We start from the raw sequence: 17,058 nt of genomic DNA, 5'->3' as shown, positions 1-17,058 counted from the left end.
TATAGTCGAAGCTGTTAGGAAAAAAAATCGTTCAAATTTTGCTAATAAGCATAATAAATTGCGTATCATTTAAAGGTTCGACTTTAAAAGCTTCTATGACGCAGCAGATGTGAGAATAGTACGATAAAAAAGGCAGGTTGCATAAAAAATGAAATCAGGTGCGCAAGCGCACCTCGCAAGCCTCCGCGCCGTTCTGACGGGCGGCGCGCAAATGCAGGTGCCGCCTTTGGAGGGGAGCACCTTACTCTACATCTTACAAACATAACTTTGCTTCGCAATTAACTCTTAATATTATACAATAAGGTTCTTTTTAGACTGCAATCGCCAACAAAACTGGTTGTAGGGCTTACTCCTCTCCTTTTTATCGAACAAAAAATGAACTGTAAACGCGATCACGGCCGTGGCTAAGGTCAATGTTAGCGCTTCCTTCAGTGCACGTTCAGAGAAGAGCGCGTGCGCATCCTTCGTTCGCGCTGTGACGTACCCGCCCCAAGTGTGCTGAATGAACACTACCGAACGGGTTGAATGAACTTGGATAAAAATATTGGACAGATATCCGCAAAACTTTGATTACGAATTGCAAGTGAACTATTCCCGTGTGTACGGTAATTAAATTAAGCCGTCATTTCATCGGACCATCGATCAAAGTGTCGATATTTCGTTGGCGACATCGCCTGTATTATCTGGAAGACGGGCCGGCCCGATTTTTATTTGTCATAATTTATTTATCGTCCTTAACAGTGATGGAAGAGGAAGGCTGAATTCATTACTCATGACGTGTTGGACTTTCGTATTCTTTTTTCAAATCTGCTTGTAAATTATTCGCTGAGGAACGTTATGTGCCAGTGATAATGGAGACTCTAGTTCTGATACCGCAAGAGTTGAGCCTTGCGTTACGGCCAGGTGGTGCAAGGGGTCGCGAGGCTTCCGTCAGCGTATGGACTTCGGCTGAAATCCAGCGTGGATCTCTGCTGTACCCTTTCCAGGGCACCATCAGAATTGACAAGCTACACGTGTACTCCTATGTCCCGGATCATGACGTAAGTAACCTTATATTCCTGCAGTCTAATATTATAACAAAAAAAAATTATAACTTCGTATGTTATCTTTTGCTTTAATTGTTAAAAATATTAAATGATACCATGAACAATTCTATAATTTATTATAAATAAGTCACTTATTCCTTTAAACCTAAAGGTTAAATTATTTACGAGGAAGATGCTAAAAAATCGTATAAATTTTATTACGCGATTTATCTATAGATGAAATATTTAAACGTACAGAAATATTTACGTTAACATCTTAAACTATTTATGCTTCATGTCGGTTTCTATATTTAATAGAATATTCGAATAATAGAGTTTATATATATGAAATAAAATTTTACATGACATAAAATTACCCTTTTCTGACTCTGATTATAAATTTCCAATCGAAAACATCACACAACCGTAACGTAAATTGAAGAAAACCTGGTTAATAGTATATTTAAAATATTTTCCATATCAGTAAACAATTCTTTTAAATTTAAATAATCTTAGATAAATACTTAAAATGATTTACCATAATTATTTGCAAATAATTAATCAAAATAATTAAATGATGTTTTTTAATTGATCATTAATTAATCAAATCAACAAGACATTAAGAATGAAATAATTTAATTTATTATATGTACATCCGAACATATTATGCGAACATTTTAATTTCAGATAAATTAAGATTTCCTCTAAAGAATCGTGTTTTAAATGAATTCGGTACTTTAAGTGATTAATTGATTATATTTATATATAATTTATTAGTTTTTATTTACAATATTGTCAGGTTTTTAAGGTACGTAAACGCTTAGTATATTGTAGACAGTTATCTGAATTCTATGCTTGCTATATTTTTTATGCTTTAAAATATATATTTTTTAATTAGTGTTTTTTTTACAATATTTATTTTTCGCTTAAACTAAACGCAGACAGTTGGAAGAGGGTTGCCGCTATTTGATACGGATCTTTCTTCTCCCAGCTGCGAGGCACGACAACGTTTTATAATTTTTTACAATTTTTCTTACACAATTTTCTCTTATGGGCAAATACAGCTAAAATTTATACATATTAACAATACAATTTGGAATACTCAATTATATATTAGTTGCTACATTATTTTATTTTAAGTCGCTGCCCAAGCACTACAGACCGTACTTATATATATTGTGTAAAAAAAAAATAATGTTTTTTTTTGTCACTGGGAGAACTGGCACGTAAGAAATAGTCCAAGCCTAGTTCAGACGCCATTTGTATTTTTTTTTAAATTAAAAAGAAAAGATAGTATACAATAATTGATTTTAATGTGTAGTAATTCTTATCTCAATAATAAAACCATCTTTCTTACTGTATTGTCATTCCGTAATTTTTTAAAACTACTGATTTTTGGATGCAGTGTACCATATATTAATTATTAGCAAATAATCTAAACATTTACCCCTTCAAAACTTGTACACCCATTACCATTGACTTTATATATTTTTGTCGAATAATGCAGAAGTTGTGGAATAAGAAGACAGATTAAAGTATTTGTAAATTACTTATTATATTTTAAATTGAATGTATTTAATATTATGACTATACTGGATCAGTAATATGTGAAACTAATTGCGCTGTAATTAAGAATCGGTATCTAGTTTAATTTCGTGTTTATATTCTTATTAAGATGTTAATTTTTTTGTGAATCATCACGATTTGTCATAGGAGGCCCACTGTTGGACATATGCCTCCACCACAGATTTCCAATAGGACCAGTTGGAAGCGGCCTGCATCTACCGTCTTTTAACGATCTTTACGAAGTCATCTCACCAGAACTTTATGACCTCAGCAGCTATCTGTTCTGCGAGCTATGTACAGCAGTTGTTTTAGCTTGCTGATACGTTGGGCTATATCCGCTACTTTCGTTCATCTACAGATTTCCCTGCGTATTTCTCGCTCTCTTCTTTCTGCCTCTATCTGTAAATTATTACTGCATGTTGTCGTTTAATTTATTAACTTCCAGAAGTTTATAGTTGCGTCAATGAATTGCAGAAATAAAATTAAAATCTTTGTAAGTTTGATCTTGCTTATATTAAATTTAAAGACTTAATTAACATATAAACAGTTTCCACGAGATCGATTAGATTGCAGATCACAATCTAGTATGTCAGATAAGAATTTATTAAGCTTTTAAATTGTCTTATTAATTCAGATATTTAAAATATATATAAGCATTGATATTCATTTAAAGTTTATGTTCAAATTTTATTTAAAATACATGTAAGGATTAATCTATTTTAACGTTGGAATCTTTTTAAATTATACCTACATCATATTAATAGAATAGAAATATTTTCAACTATGCTGTCGTTTTTGTTTTTAATTTACGCTTTGATATAAATTAATATAACGCAAATCTTTCATATAAAGTAAAATAAGGCAGTAAATTTCCCAATTGGTAAAAGTCTATATAATAGACCAGAGATCCCAAGGCAGCCTTCGAGGTATGCTACAAAAATTAGGTATTAGTCTAGGCGGTATCGATGCCCTGCCAAATCAAATCCGAGAATATACAAAAACATCCATTCGTACAAAAAGGATTTTTAACGTAAAATAAGAGAAGATATTAAAAAATCTCAAATATTTTATATAGCAGGATAAAGTAACCAACAATAACTACATGTAGTTAATAATATAATAAAATCACCGACATAGCTCGAAGATTTGCTTGTCTGAAATGACAGTAAGCGTGGCATATCGCTCATGCAACCGATAAGCGTTGGGCCCGAAAGGTTATCTTGTGAAGACCAGCTGGTAGGAGCTGGTAGACGTGGCGTGGGTAGTCCTCGCGCTATAGGATACGGGCAGCTTAAGCCGGTCATCATGAAGGTCTTTGGGGGAGGTCGACGCTTTGCAGTTGGCGTTAATCGGCTGAAAAAAAAATACATGATAGTTGGTTAGCTGTAATAACCTGAGAGAGATAAATGAACTATGTTACATCTTATTCAAAAATAATTCAGAAATAATAAATAACACGATGATAATGTACTAAAACAAAGGCGTTTTCAAAATTCGGATTATTACGTAATAAAATTAATTATTCTTTTCTTTTCCTTACTGTGGGATATGTAACGGCAGACGTTATTCATCTATCGCATTTCAATAAAAAGAAATAATTAATCTAACATATTTCATAGTGATCATTTTATACAGGTTGATTGGAAATAGGTATAAAAGCCTTAAAGATTTTTGCTGGCTTATAAGTTATACACTCATTTGAGTATTTACAAAACCTATTACTATTCACCGATTTATACGCGCAGTTGTTATTAAAAAATATATATTTTATGATTAAATATAAATACCCTTATTTTGTTACTATAACGAGTTACGAAGAACAAACATAAATTTTAAACTTCAGCCTGAATGTCATTGTCTATCAATTTCATGTTGTATTAATAAAATAATTGTACTACAACAATTTTTTTTCGCAAAAACTACTTTAAAAAATCTGCTCTTTTTTTCTAGGTGACCTATGAATTCAGAATCATTGGTTTAGGACATGACCTGCACTTTTGCCCTTTCAGATCATTTAAACCTGTTTAGAGTCACCCTGTAGATTTCTATAACATTCAGTACATAGTTTTCTGCAGCGCTGAATGCTATAATGTTTAATATGCGAAACAATTCTGTTTTACTGAACTCAGAACGCAACGGTCATCTTGTTCTTCTTACCTTTATAATTTCTTGATATATTATAAGCATTTTAAACTAAAGAATGTAGTGTATACGTAAATAGTAAGCTGTTTGGCACCAATAGCTAAGGTATTCATTCTTATAATTCATCTGGTCAATGTGCACGCGATTTTATATTTTACCATCATCTACTTTATAAAGGGGCATGGCTAAATGATAACGATTAGTTGCTATTGTTTAGCGCAAAATGACAGGTTTATCATTTAAATATCAATTTTTTTTAAATTTATTTATATTTCAAATTAATATTAATTAAGAAATAGTTTTATCCTAAGATTAAATATAGTACGCGGCGCAGAGTTGTCGCAAATAACCTAAATTAATTCATGATATAATTTATTAGTACTGTTGAATCTATGATAAGAGAAATAAAAATTTCATTACATATTTTGATGCTTCGTAAATAAATTTATTTAAATTATTGTATGAAAATTTGTTTTATAGTATTCGCATTGTAGTTACTAACATTTTTGTTATAAATTTTTACATTTATACGCAGCAGACATTCAGACGTTTGTACGATATGTTGCTGTAGTAAAGAGCTGGCTCAATTTTAGAGAAATGTGCGATTCTCAGTTGGGTACTGCGAAAATCTTTTTTATTTTAATAAATGAGATATGTAAACTCTTTACTATATCCTCCGTGTTCCATTTGCTTCCTGTATCGGTGGTTGATGGTGCGCGGGGGCCACAATTATGCGGTTAAAATTACGATACAGTTTTTGTTTGATCGGACACAAAAACACTCATCTCGTTGGCAACCACCTACGGACGTGAGGGAGCGAATATTGGCTCTAACTGGAGCCTATTGTGGTTTTATAGAGATTACACTGTCCAACGTTTGAATACGCTTAGAACTGTTTGATGCAGTTATAGATAAATCGAACCGCACCGACAAGTTATAATCAAACAACAGCGGTATATTTGATCTTCACGTTTATCAAAGCCACAAATAAGGCGTGTCCCACAGAAAAGTTAAAAGCTCATATGAGGCTGGGAATTGGACTTTAAAAACTGAACGATTACGTATCGAAGCGCTTGAGATGTGGTGCTGGAAGCAAATCCTACAAATTATGAAAAGGTCATAAAACTAATGCATCGATACTGATGGAACTCGGAGTATTCACTCACTTTTCCGCAGTAATATATCCCGGAAAAGTAGTGACAATTTGAAAAACGAACAGAAATGAAGATGCAACTTCTTGCGCTTCTTTGATCTTAACTATACCATGTACAACGAAGCAATACTTACAGTTGAAGACCGTCACAGATAACGTAACATAGTGAATTTACAAACTTTATAAAAATGATCATAAATCTCAGTAGTGAGTAATGCGACGCAAAGATATTATGACAAAAAACTAAATTACTCCTAGATAATAATAATCATTATTAACACTAATAAACAAAGCAGAATATAACATAATTTAGAGACTCAAAATTAATTTTTGGAGCCTTGAGAATGGTACAACAAGCTTACCTTTACATCCAGTGATATTTCTAATATTTATTAATGTTCTTATGCAAATAGATCAGATTATTATACATTGGAAGTATGTACCTATTACTACTAGTAATATTATTGTACTAGGTACTAATTAAACTAAGTAGCCTTTTTATTATCTGTATTATTATACCTATGTATAATAATAGGTATAATAAAAAAGCTACTTAATATTCGTAAACATGTCGTTAAGCTACTTCTGTACCTTCCGAATTAGCCGTTTTCGCGTTTTCTATGTCGTTCATGTAATTACCAAATAAAAAAAATGGCACCTACGGCGTTAGTTAACCGGAAACGATCATATCAACATTAATACAGGTGTACAAGAACGCAGACTTTCTCTTTAATCAACTGGTTTAGGCAGACAACGCCGGGTGCATGGCGTTGTGTAAAAAAGTAAAAACGCGCAAACGATGCCCACGGAGCACTCGACGCGCGGGTTATTAATACACTTCGTTATTTGAAGAATTAATTGAACGAATTCTTATTCGATGGCGAATAAAAAATAGCTTCCGCTGCGATGTTGAGGTTGTGAATGGCAGCTTTATTATTGTCATTTAACACTAACTAGTTACTTATTCTTTAAATCTAACCTAACAACCAAAAATTGTGTATGTTTTTCTCCCCTTCGCTACGCGGACTCTTTCTTATTTGCTCGGATATCTCGATGTGGTAGAATCAGGAATAAGGAGTTCCATAGACGAACGAAAGCGTGTTAGTTACACAACCCAGTTTTTTCAATTTCAATTGACTGTAAAGATGGCCGGCTAGGCCTTTAAGTTCTGGCATTAAAAACACGGACAAATAAATGCGCAGCCTAAGACGTTCATCCAAGGTAAACAGACACCATGTTAAGTTCGTCAATAAATGCTGTATACTTATCACCTCCAACTAGTACTTTAGAAAATGTATCTGGAAGCTCATTGTCAACTTGTTCCTACGGCTGATATGATATTGAAGATTCTCTCCTTTTAAACATTTAAATAAAGAACACCCCTTCAACTCATGCTTCAAGCGGATTGGTCTTATTACCTTAGTCCGATAAAAAGAAAGAGACTGAGCCGAGGTTCGACTCTCTAGTGTACTCTTAAATTGGAAATAGCAACCCAGTTATCGTCATCCTTTAGGCCATAAGACGTCCACAACTGGGCGAACGCCTTCCCCATAGTTTTCTAATAGAACAGGCAGGAAGCGGCTTGCATCCAACATCTTACAACGGTCTTGATAAAGTCATTTGTCCACATTAACAATAGAATATTCAAAATGCTATAAGACATCATATGAATGTAGAATCCTCCCCATAAATTTCAAACAGTGGACGTACTTTTACCAAAACGATGGTGACAATGTTGAATAAGATATTAGAGTGAAAATAAGATGGTTTCTGTGTGTGACAAAAAAAGTAATTTCGGCCACTGGATGCCCACAGCTGGACTTGAGCCGCTCTAATACGCATCCATCATCTTCCGATGCCCTTAACGTTGTCAATATAGGTGACATTAAAAAAAATTAAAGTATTGATTGTTATTGTAAAATGCATTAAGATGCAATATTTGTATTATTATAAAGCTATAAGAAAAATCCATAATACTTAGTGTTGGAAGAATATTTGCGTTCGTGGTACTGCATTAGTAATTAATTTCACTTCGTTAGTCGTTCATTGAGCCCGCCACCGCGCTATACTCCAAGGTAAAGGAGTTAGCGGGAAGGTATATAACGAGGTAACCATTAAAATTATTAAAGTAGTTAATATTTTTTTATAGTGATCAAAATTTTTAGATATATTATTACACTTTTTAAATAAAATTATTATTATACGATTATAAATATCGAAATGGGGACTCTATTTATTTTTTAATAAAGAATACCTTTGTTATCTTCATCATTTTCTAATACAAGACAATTTCGGAGAATCTTCTTTTAACATCTTGAGAACTTCGAATGCTCTTGTAGCTTGACGGACAATTGTTTTATGTGCCGTCAATACGTTGCTAGTTATATTTCGAACAAGAGTTTAAATATGTGTATACTCTCAACTGGTGTAACAAAAACTAATCTTTGTCATTTAACTTAACTTTTAATTTTTTTTAGTAATAAGTGGTTAAATTGCGGAAGTCCATCCTAAATAAGAAAGGACCAATATCTAGCCACCTCCGCACATGCAGTGGTTGTCGTGCATGAAAGTGGACCGCCCGCCAGCCCGCTCGTAAATGCGCATGCGACAGTCAATGCCAACTACACAACCGCCACCGTAAAAAAAGTGGTTAAATAAAGTGGTTAAATTAAAGTGGTTAAATAACATGTTTTTTTGCTTAGAAACACGTTTTTTTTATTTCTTTACATTTCTAGATCAATGTAACTATGATAAAAAGAAAATAAATGTATTGAAATCAAAAGTATCTTATTCCTATAACCAAATAGGTTTTGTTTTTTTTTTAAATTTCGTAAGATATCAAGGTATTTTAGCAAAAGGAATAACAATTTTAAAATAAATAGAGATGTAAATAAAATAAATGCTTCCACTTATGAATTGTACCATACAAACTAGTAGCTTTTTGTGGCTTTCGAAGCACGCGCCGCTTCGTTCATTACTCTACCACGGCTTTGTTCCATACAAGAACCTAATTACAATTGTTCGGAATATTTTGACAACGGCCATTTATAATGGGGTTACGCCGTCTCTATCAGCGCTTTCAGAACTCGAAGAGTTTGAGTCGATCTGTCTAATGTGAATCGTTTGGAAGTAAACGATATTAATGTTGTAAAACGTTTCACTAACTGTTTCTTTGTTATTAAATGAAGTGAACTCTTTATTTATTGCGTTCTTTATTTTCGAAAGATCCGTTTAAGGTTCTTTATGATGTTGATCGTTACAAATTAAATAGGTTAACCGGTGTAATTTTAAAAATAAATACATTGCGTTGATATTTATTATATAGGATGATTGGTTACACAGATTTAAAAGCCTTAAAGTCATAATTTATTCCTATGTCCCCAAGATGGGGCAGAGGGCGTCCACAGTACGTCGCCATGCCCAGCGGTCTTGAGCCTCGCGCTTTACTTCGCTCCACGTCATTCCAACTACCTTCATTTTTGCAGCGATCGTCCACCGCCAGGTCTGCTTTAGACAGCCACGTTAAAGTAGTGAATGTATATCTCATTTGCTATCAATAAAAGTACGGTACACTTTATTCAAAAATCAATGGTGTAGGAAATATTACTCAAAATAATCATAATACAATGAAAAAAGCGTTTTCATAATTCTGATTGCTACATATTAATATTGGTTTACTATCTGTTCACGCAGACTTTATACTGCCAGAAGTTATTGACCTGAGTTATTCTTGAGAAAAAAAGTAACATAATTACAGAGTGAATAGATACAGTATAAAACAATGTAAAAGCTAAAAAAGCTAAACCCATTGATATTAAATAACCTCGTAGAAATATATTAATGATAAATTGGACTAATTGAAAATATTGGCTTTTGAGTTATGAGATAATTAGCACTAAAGTAAAAAAGGTTAATAAGTTTCTTTAAATTTAAATAGAGGATTTTATGATGCTTAATCATCGTCTTGTTGGGATAACATTAGCAACGGCAAATGCTTTTCGAAATTTCCATAGAAATTTCCAGAAGCCAGTAACACACACGTACGTATTTACACGTACATTATTCAAATCCATTTTGTCGTAATCTCTTCATTTTACGATTTTTAAATGCAATTGTGTGAACGTATCATATTATTCACACGTTTTCTTTCGCCTTTGTATAATTAGCAAAGAGAACAAAGGTGGTTTCGTCTATAATTTTTAAAAACATTATGATCTATGTAATTAAGAAAATCATACCTTTACTGGATCTTTACGAGGACAATTGTTATTAAAATTTAATTTTGTTACTGTCTGGTTTATGCGCAAAAAAACATAATGTATTCAGTAAATAACATAAGTCAGCTGTGAGACTTTTGAATATAGGCCTCTTCTATCGGTTTCCCATGAGACCTGCTGGAAGCGGTCTGCATCTTTCAATAATCTTACCAAGATCGACGTTATCTTTGGACGCCCTACGCTGCTTCAGCAGGTTCGAGGTGTGCCTGCAACCACTTCCAACTGTCTATCCACCCGGCTACATCAGTTACTTTGATTCGTTTTTCGTATATATTGTTTCGATGTATTCGAAAAATTTCGATTAAATATACACTTCAATATAATTTTGGAAAAAGTTTAACAACAATATGATGATGATTTCAGGTAAAAATACAACTCTATTTATATTTGAATGTATTCTCACACGATACCGAAAGGTAGTGTACAACTTGATGGTATAACTTCGAACACAGAAAGACACACTTCTAAGCTGAAAATTAGACAAGAGATAAGAAGATGAATACGTTGGAATAACTTAGTTGCTAGGGTACATTCTGTTAAATTGGATTAAAATAGTTATAATTATAAAGTACTAGCTGACCCGCTATGCATGTTGTGTCATGTTATAAAATCCATTCTCGACGTGCCGAAAAAATATTCTGATTATAATTTATAACCGAGGATATGCCCGCATATATATATAAAAATAATATAAGTATTTATAAGGTTTGAGTATTAAGCAGTGTTTCTTTTTACCGACGTTTGACTAAATTCACATTTTATAAACTTTCAACTTTCTTGTAATTGTTGAATTATTTAGCGTGTGCTCTTTGATTAAATATCTTACATTAAAGTAATAAAGTATATTTTTACTTTTCCACGTGTCCTCTAATTAACATAAATGCTTCAGTGTAATTAGTAAGGTACGTTTTGCATTTAAGTAACTTATGGGAAGAGTCGTTCTTTGCACTTTTATAGTAATAAGGACTTGTGTGGCACTGGCCTCCTGCAGGGATAATTATTATTAAAACAGGCGGCTAATTGCCGTTTTATACCGAAACCTTTTCTTGCGCATGCGTAAAGAACAAATTTGGATTAATTGTGAGGTAAATTCCATTCGTTTCGTATAATCAGATGATTAGTAAGTGTTAAAATGTTTTATTGGATTCTTTTCGGGCATCCATTTCATGCAGAGATACGTTAATATTTTTTAACATAACGACATCTATTTCTAATCATTCTGTATATAGTGATGAGCCTAACATACTTCTCATTAATTTATTTTGATTTTACATTAGTATTTTAATGATATTAATAATTTTTAATCAAGTCATGTACGCCGTCAGCGATTATCAAAAAATGAACTACACGTTCACCTCTTTAAATCTTTTATTACATATTTCCAATCATCCTGTATAAAGAAATTATTTTGAAATTTGCGTTTGAATGCGACAGGCCACTAACATCTGAAAGTATAAAGTTTACAGGGACAGATAATAAAAAATATTAATTAAAATTCGTTTCCAATTTTGAAAACGCTTTTTACTTACTATATTGTCAATACGTTATTAAATATCGCTAAAACTATCGGTTTCAGATAGGGCTTACTATATAAAAACTGACAGCAAATGAGCTATAGATTCACCCATTTAAAATATTATGGAATATTTCGTGCACACGTGTATGTTCTACAAACAGTTTTTTTTTTGTAGTCGATAAAAGATTTTCGCTTGAAGTACTCTGCCGCTAAAAGCGCTAAATCTAGACCTAAGCTGGCTGGCTCTCTTAGGATCTTAGGTTCGGGTCGTTACATTATTCAGGATGACAATTACGACATCAAGGTTTATGTCGCATATTAATGAAATCACTTCTGAATTCAAAAAGCAGTTTTGCGTCCACTGACGTATATAGGTTCCTCTCCCTCCTTTAATTGGTGATTAATTTTTGTTTTAATGAAGTAGATATAACCAGTTACATACAAGCTTTCTATAAAATTATGCAATTCACAGGGTATCAGAACAAATATTTTAACACACTATAACGTCCAAGTATTTAAATCGTATAGGCAGAGCCCATAGTACCGTGTATTCATAAGGTATAAACGGGCAATTCATTAGCACGCACACTGATTTTATGATAATTGAAAAACAACATCAAATTATTTATAGAATAGCATCAAAGTAAAGACTATTATTGGCTCTTATCGCAGAATGCGGGTTGTTTAGTATGTGACGTATGTTTGCAACTATACAATGTAAGAATAATAATCTAAGAATCTAGACTGAGATATAAATGTGGATTAAAAATATTTTTTTTCTTGACATTTAACCCTCAAATAGATGGGATGTTACGAGAAATTAAGATGGAAAAGATTGTTACGCTGTTAAGATTAAAATAAAGATTTGTGTTCAGGACTCCGCCTTTATTATATGATAATCCCACATTTATACAGAGGCGATTGTGGTTAAAGATGTAAAAGCTTTAATATTATGTCTTTAGTATGGCACACATTGTACAATAATCAATGGTTTAAATAATTAATAACGTTATGGCAACATATTAAAAGAAAGTGATTTCTTATTTTGAATTACTACACAATAATTTTAGCTATTGTTTACTATCTGTCCCTGTAGATTTTGTATTGCGAGAGGTCATTGTCCTGACCCATTGCAATAGAAAATACAAGTCAGTGTGATTGGAAATAGGTATAAAAGTTTTAAAGTGTTTTGCTGACTATCAATTATACCTTCAATTCTTCAAGCTTTTACATCTATCATTAATCAACCTATGTAACAAAAAAAATAGTATATGGTGGTAAATAATGTATGGTGACAAAAATTACTTTCGTTAGCATGTAATTTTTTGTCCATTAATATTAAATTCAAAAATAGATTAAAAATGACAATAAAAATGTTTTGTATCATTTTTAATTATAATGTCGTAACAAAAAAAGTTTCAATGTTAAAGATCCATACAAGACAAGAGTAGTAGATCACGTTCTCATACATAATAATGTAAAATGTTGAAAGATATATGGATGATTTGTTTTTCAGCAGAAATTTAATAAAGAGTTCGTTGCAGTAGATTTATATTTGTTTTTGGTAAATATTTCACAGATAAACATAAACAAATTACTAGAATGTCTGAATATTAGTATGAGAGATCAAAAGCCTGTTCAGAAATTAAATATTCATCCTAGTGTATTAAGTACGGCACACAGTTAAAGCTATGCTATTTCATACGCAGTGTCAGGTTGGCGAAAGCCGTACGCGACGTGATCTCGGTATCGTTCACGTCTGAACGCCTCCTCGCATCGCTGCGACGCTTTCATAGATAACCAGTGAGACGGACGAGATCTGGATTATTTATCTTTTTTATTTTTGATAGACATGTTGTTTTTTATCGTTTTAGCCGACGAACCAATGGAATATTTAATGTTGTTAGAAATTTTTAAAACATTTTAGAATATGAAATTAACTGTTTGTAAAGAAAAGATAAATTAACTTTATATAAAATAATATTTTGAGAAGAAACGGTTTATTTGTGTCACAAGAAATTTTAAATAGCTTTGGTACTAATACCTCTTATACTGATAAAAGAGCTAAACTTTCACCTTTTTGAAGGTTTTACACCTATAGCTAATCATACTATATATCTGTTGTATTTTAATGTAGTTTAAGTTGGCATAGTATATATTTATTTTTGTGATATATATATGTGCCTACTTCAGATCTAATTTTTCTTTGATTAATAAGTCATCAGGTTTGAACTTTTTCTGTTGCGTATTTTATTTGATAGATTTTCTATTTACGAATCTTTAAGCTCATTTAAAGGTAAAAAAGAAAACTGTAAATATGTAAGTCTATTTCATGTGCTTTTTTCTATGTTTAGATCTAGAATGAATAGTAAATAGATAATTAAATAAATGTATGAACTAAGCTTCGTATCCAGTAGGAGTTCTGGAACTTACTGTAAATAATTTGCGTATAATTAATATGAGTTAAACTCTTTTCACACTCCAACTTCATAAACTGTGAGGCAGTAAATTCCAACAATCAAATAACCTACAGAAAAAAAAATGTAATAGTGTGTAACTACCTTTATTTGACAGTTTATATGTTTCATTTCGATTTTATCCAGTGTACAGTTAAAACAAATTATTTCCGAGCGTGATTCATCAATTAGCCGCATGTCAGTAATTACTGATCGTAGTTTATTTTGCCTTTAATTATAATATGAATATGAATCTTTAATGAGACGCTGTAACGTATGGACAATGTTTATATTAGTAATGGTTTTTTACTTATACACTCTAATGGGTTTATAAGAAATTTAAGAAAAAGTTTCGGATGAATTATTGAGTGCAATCGGTGTGAAATTTAATTAGTTCGTTTTATATATTGCTTGGATCCGAAAACTCTTTTCGTGCAAAATACCGTAATGTTTGAAGACTAAGGTCTTTGACCAATGTGTGTTGCCGGTGGTGATATGCGAATCCCAGACGTGGTCACTTACGACGGACCCCAGGTCTAGGTCACCCAGAGAGCAATGGAGAGGGCAACGCTCGCAGTTTCGCGGTTATATCGATAAATATTTAAAAGTCCACTGCTGGATATAGTCCTCTCCCATAGATATTCTATAAGACCATTTTGAAAGCGGCCTGTACGGCGTTTTCCGGTGACTTTACCAAGGTCATCTGCCCTCCTTGTGGTTGTATATCTTATGAGTGTGACTAAGCTAAGTGATTACGATGTGTCACTATTTTCTTAACGCCAATAGCCTATAGATTATATTAGTGTACATTATAAGATGTCGTCGTTACTTTCAAGTTACGTAAATACATTCCAATAAATAGATACAAATGCAGAAAGAGCATTCGCCACACTTGTACAAGTAAACGTGTGGCGACTAAACACAGCGTTTGTATCGACATGCAGTCCACTTAAATAATTTAAAATATTATGTTGTAAACTTAAAATGCAAATGCGTATATGTATTCCGATCTAGTTGCTCTAACGCATTGTATGTTTTAATCCTCGTGTTTATTTCTATAAAGTTATCTAAGAAATGTATTAGATTTGTTGTTCTACCGCGAATCTCCTAGAATGTTTTGAGGGTTTTGTCACTATCTTTTTGGCCGTAAGATGTATATTGCTGGACACAGACCAACGTGAAGGCTTTCAAAAAGACTAGTTGGAACCAGTCTGTTTCCAAAGTCTTCTTTACGAAGTCCGTTTTTTTAATACAATAATAAATAACAGAAATGAAACTTTAATCAAGTTTAGGAATTGATTTTTCTTAACCTATAATACGGATTAAGACAATTTTTCATTGCGTTTTTGATGCCTTAAATATTTTTTTATTGGTTATAGGAAAATTATTTGACCTCTGTCTCGTTCTATGTTAAGCAATGACGAGGTCTATGATGCTACATGCTTGCTTCGAAGGTATCTATTTACTCTTAACTTGAGTAATTTTAATTTCTAACAATTGTCTGACAGAAGTTTTAAATTAGTCTATGAATTGTATGGGAAAAGAAAAGCGTTTACTATTTCCTTACAAATATCTCAGTTTTGTTTTCTTTCGGAGAGACCTTTCCTTGAGTTAAAATGAAAATATGACAAAAAATTGCCAATTTCATCGAGCCGTTCTTGAATTTGGTGCTTCGTACAAATTACTCAAATTAATTATTTTTTTCACGGTTTTTGGAAATAGGTCTAAAAGTTTTAAAATCGTTAAGGAATGACTCATTTGTACCAATGACGAAAGACTAAAGAGAATATAGTAAGAAACATGTTTTAAAAATTCGGATTACTGTCTCTGCAGACTTTGTGTTACCATAAATTATTGACCTATCTTTTAGAATAAAAAAGGTCACATTTTTCACAGTGATCACTTTCTACACGATGATTAAAAGTAGGTGTAAATTTAAACATTTTTAGATAAATGAGCTTTACATTCATTCTTTAATGCTTTTATATCTATAAACAATTATCCCTTGTAAATATAGTAAATGAAACTTAACAGTTCATATGTTTCTACATTATATCGCGGAATATAGCGATAACTGTTGTAATATAAACAACATAAAATGAAAATGAAAGTTCAAAGAAAGGGTTCAACAGATCCATTCAACTTCCGGCAAATCACATGACAATATGCGAATAAAAACACACTTTTCAATACGGTTTGTCGCCGTACAATCGTGGAAAAACTCCGTGACGCAATCATGAGGTGAAACATGTAATTATCTCATCGCGAATGAATGGACTTTCGCTTTTGTGTACGAACAATGAGCTAAGCTCTCTTATAATGTGGTAACTTCGCTTAGTTTTTACCACATATTACTTTTATTGGACAATTATGATTACTTTTTATGGGAACAGGGTAACGAACGGGCTCGATGTTTGTATCATTCCGGAGTCTTCACGGCAGTTATATTCGTAAAAGAAAATACACTTTTTAGCTAAAATAATGTGTGAGAATATATTTCTGTGGTAAATTACGGATTAAAAGTATGCAAATTTTGTAAAGAAATATTATTTTACTTTTATCATCATTATAATATCAACTAATAGACGTCCACTGCAGATGTCTCTCCAATGATCACCACGGTGATGGATCTTTCGCTGCCCGTATCCAGTGGCGTCATCGGTCCACCTAATGGTAGGCTTACCCACGTCCCGTCTATCAGTTCGTGGTGAACACTTCAGAATTTTCCGGTTCCAAAGGCCTTTAGTTGCAAAAGCGATGTACCCCGCTCACTGCCACTATAGAGGAGCATTTCTTCAAACTACGTCGGTGACACTAGAACTTCTGCGGATTCTTGTTTCAGATTCGATCTCGAAGCGAAACTCCGAGCATAGCCCTCTCCATTGCTCTCTGAGTAACCTTGATCTTTCTTATGACGCCCATC

At 32.5% G+C, this 17,058-nt stretch overlaps 1 protein-coding gene across 1 annotated transcript in view; it reads left to right on the top strand.

The window, feature by feature from the left end:
- Nucleotides 1-851: 851 nt before the first annotated feature.
- The window catches only part of LOC137933032 (zinc finger and SCAN domain-containing protein 31-like), an 87,048-nt gene continuing 70,841 nt past the window's right edge, over nt 852-17,058 (top strand). The window contains exon 1 of the mRNA XM_068776766.1: nt 852-1,040. Coding sequence (XP_068632867.1) covers nt 852-1,040 — 189 coding nt within the window. The remainder of the gene's footprint in view (nt 1,041-17,058) is intronic.

This window comes from Battus philenor, unplaced genomic scaffold (genome assembly GCF_028537555.1).
Source record: "Battus philenor isolate CCGP_79_NKW_IND1 unplaced genomic scaffold, ilBatPhil1.0.hap1 SCAF_12, whole genome shotgun sequence".
Classification (NCBI taxonomy): domain Eukaryota; kingdom Metazoa; phylum Arthropoda; class Insecta; order Lepidoptera; family Papilionidae; genus Battus; species Battus philenor.
Note: the sequence above shows the minus strand (reverse complement) of the source record. Positions and strands in the feature narration are given on the sequence as shown.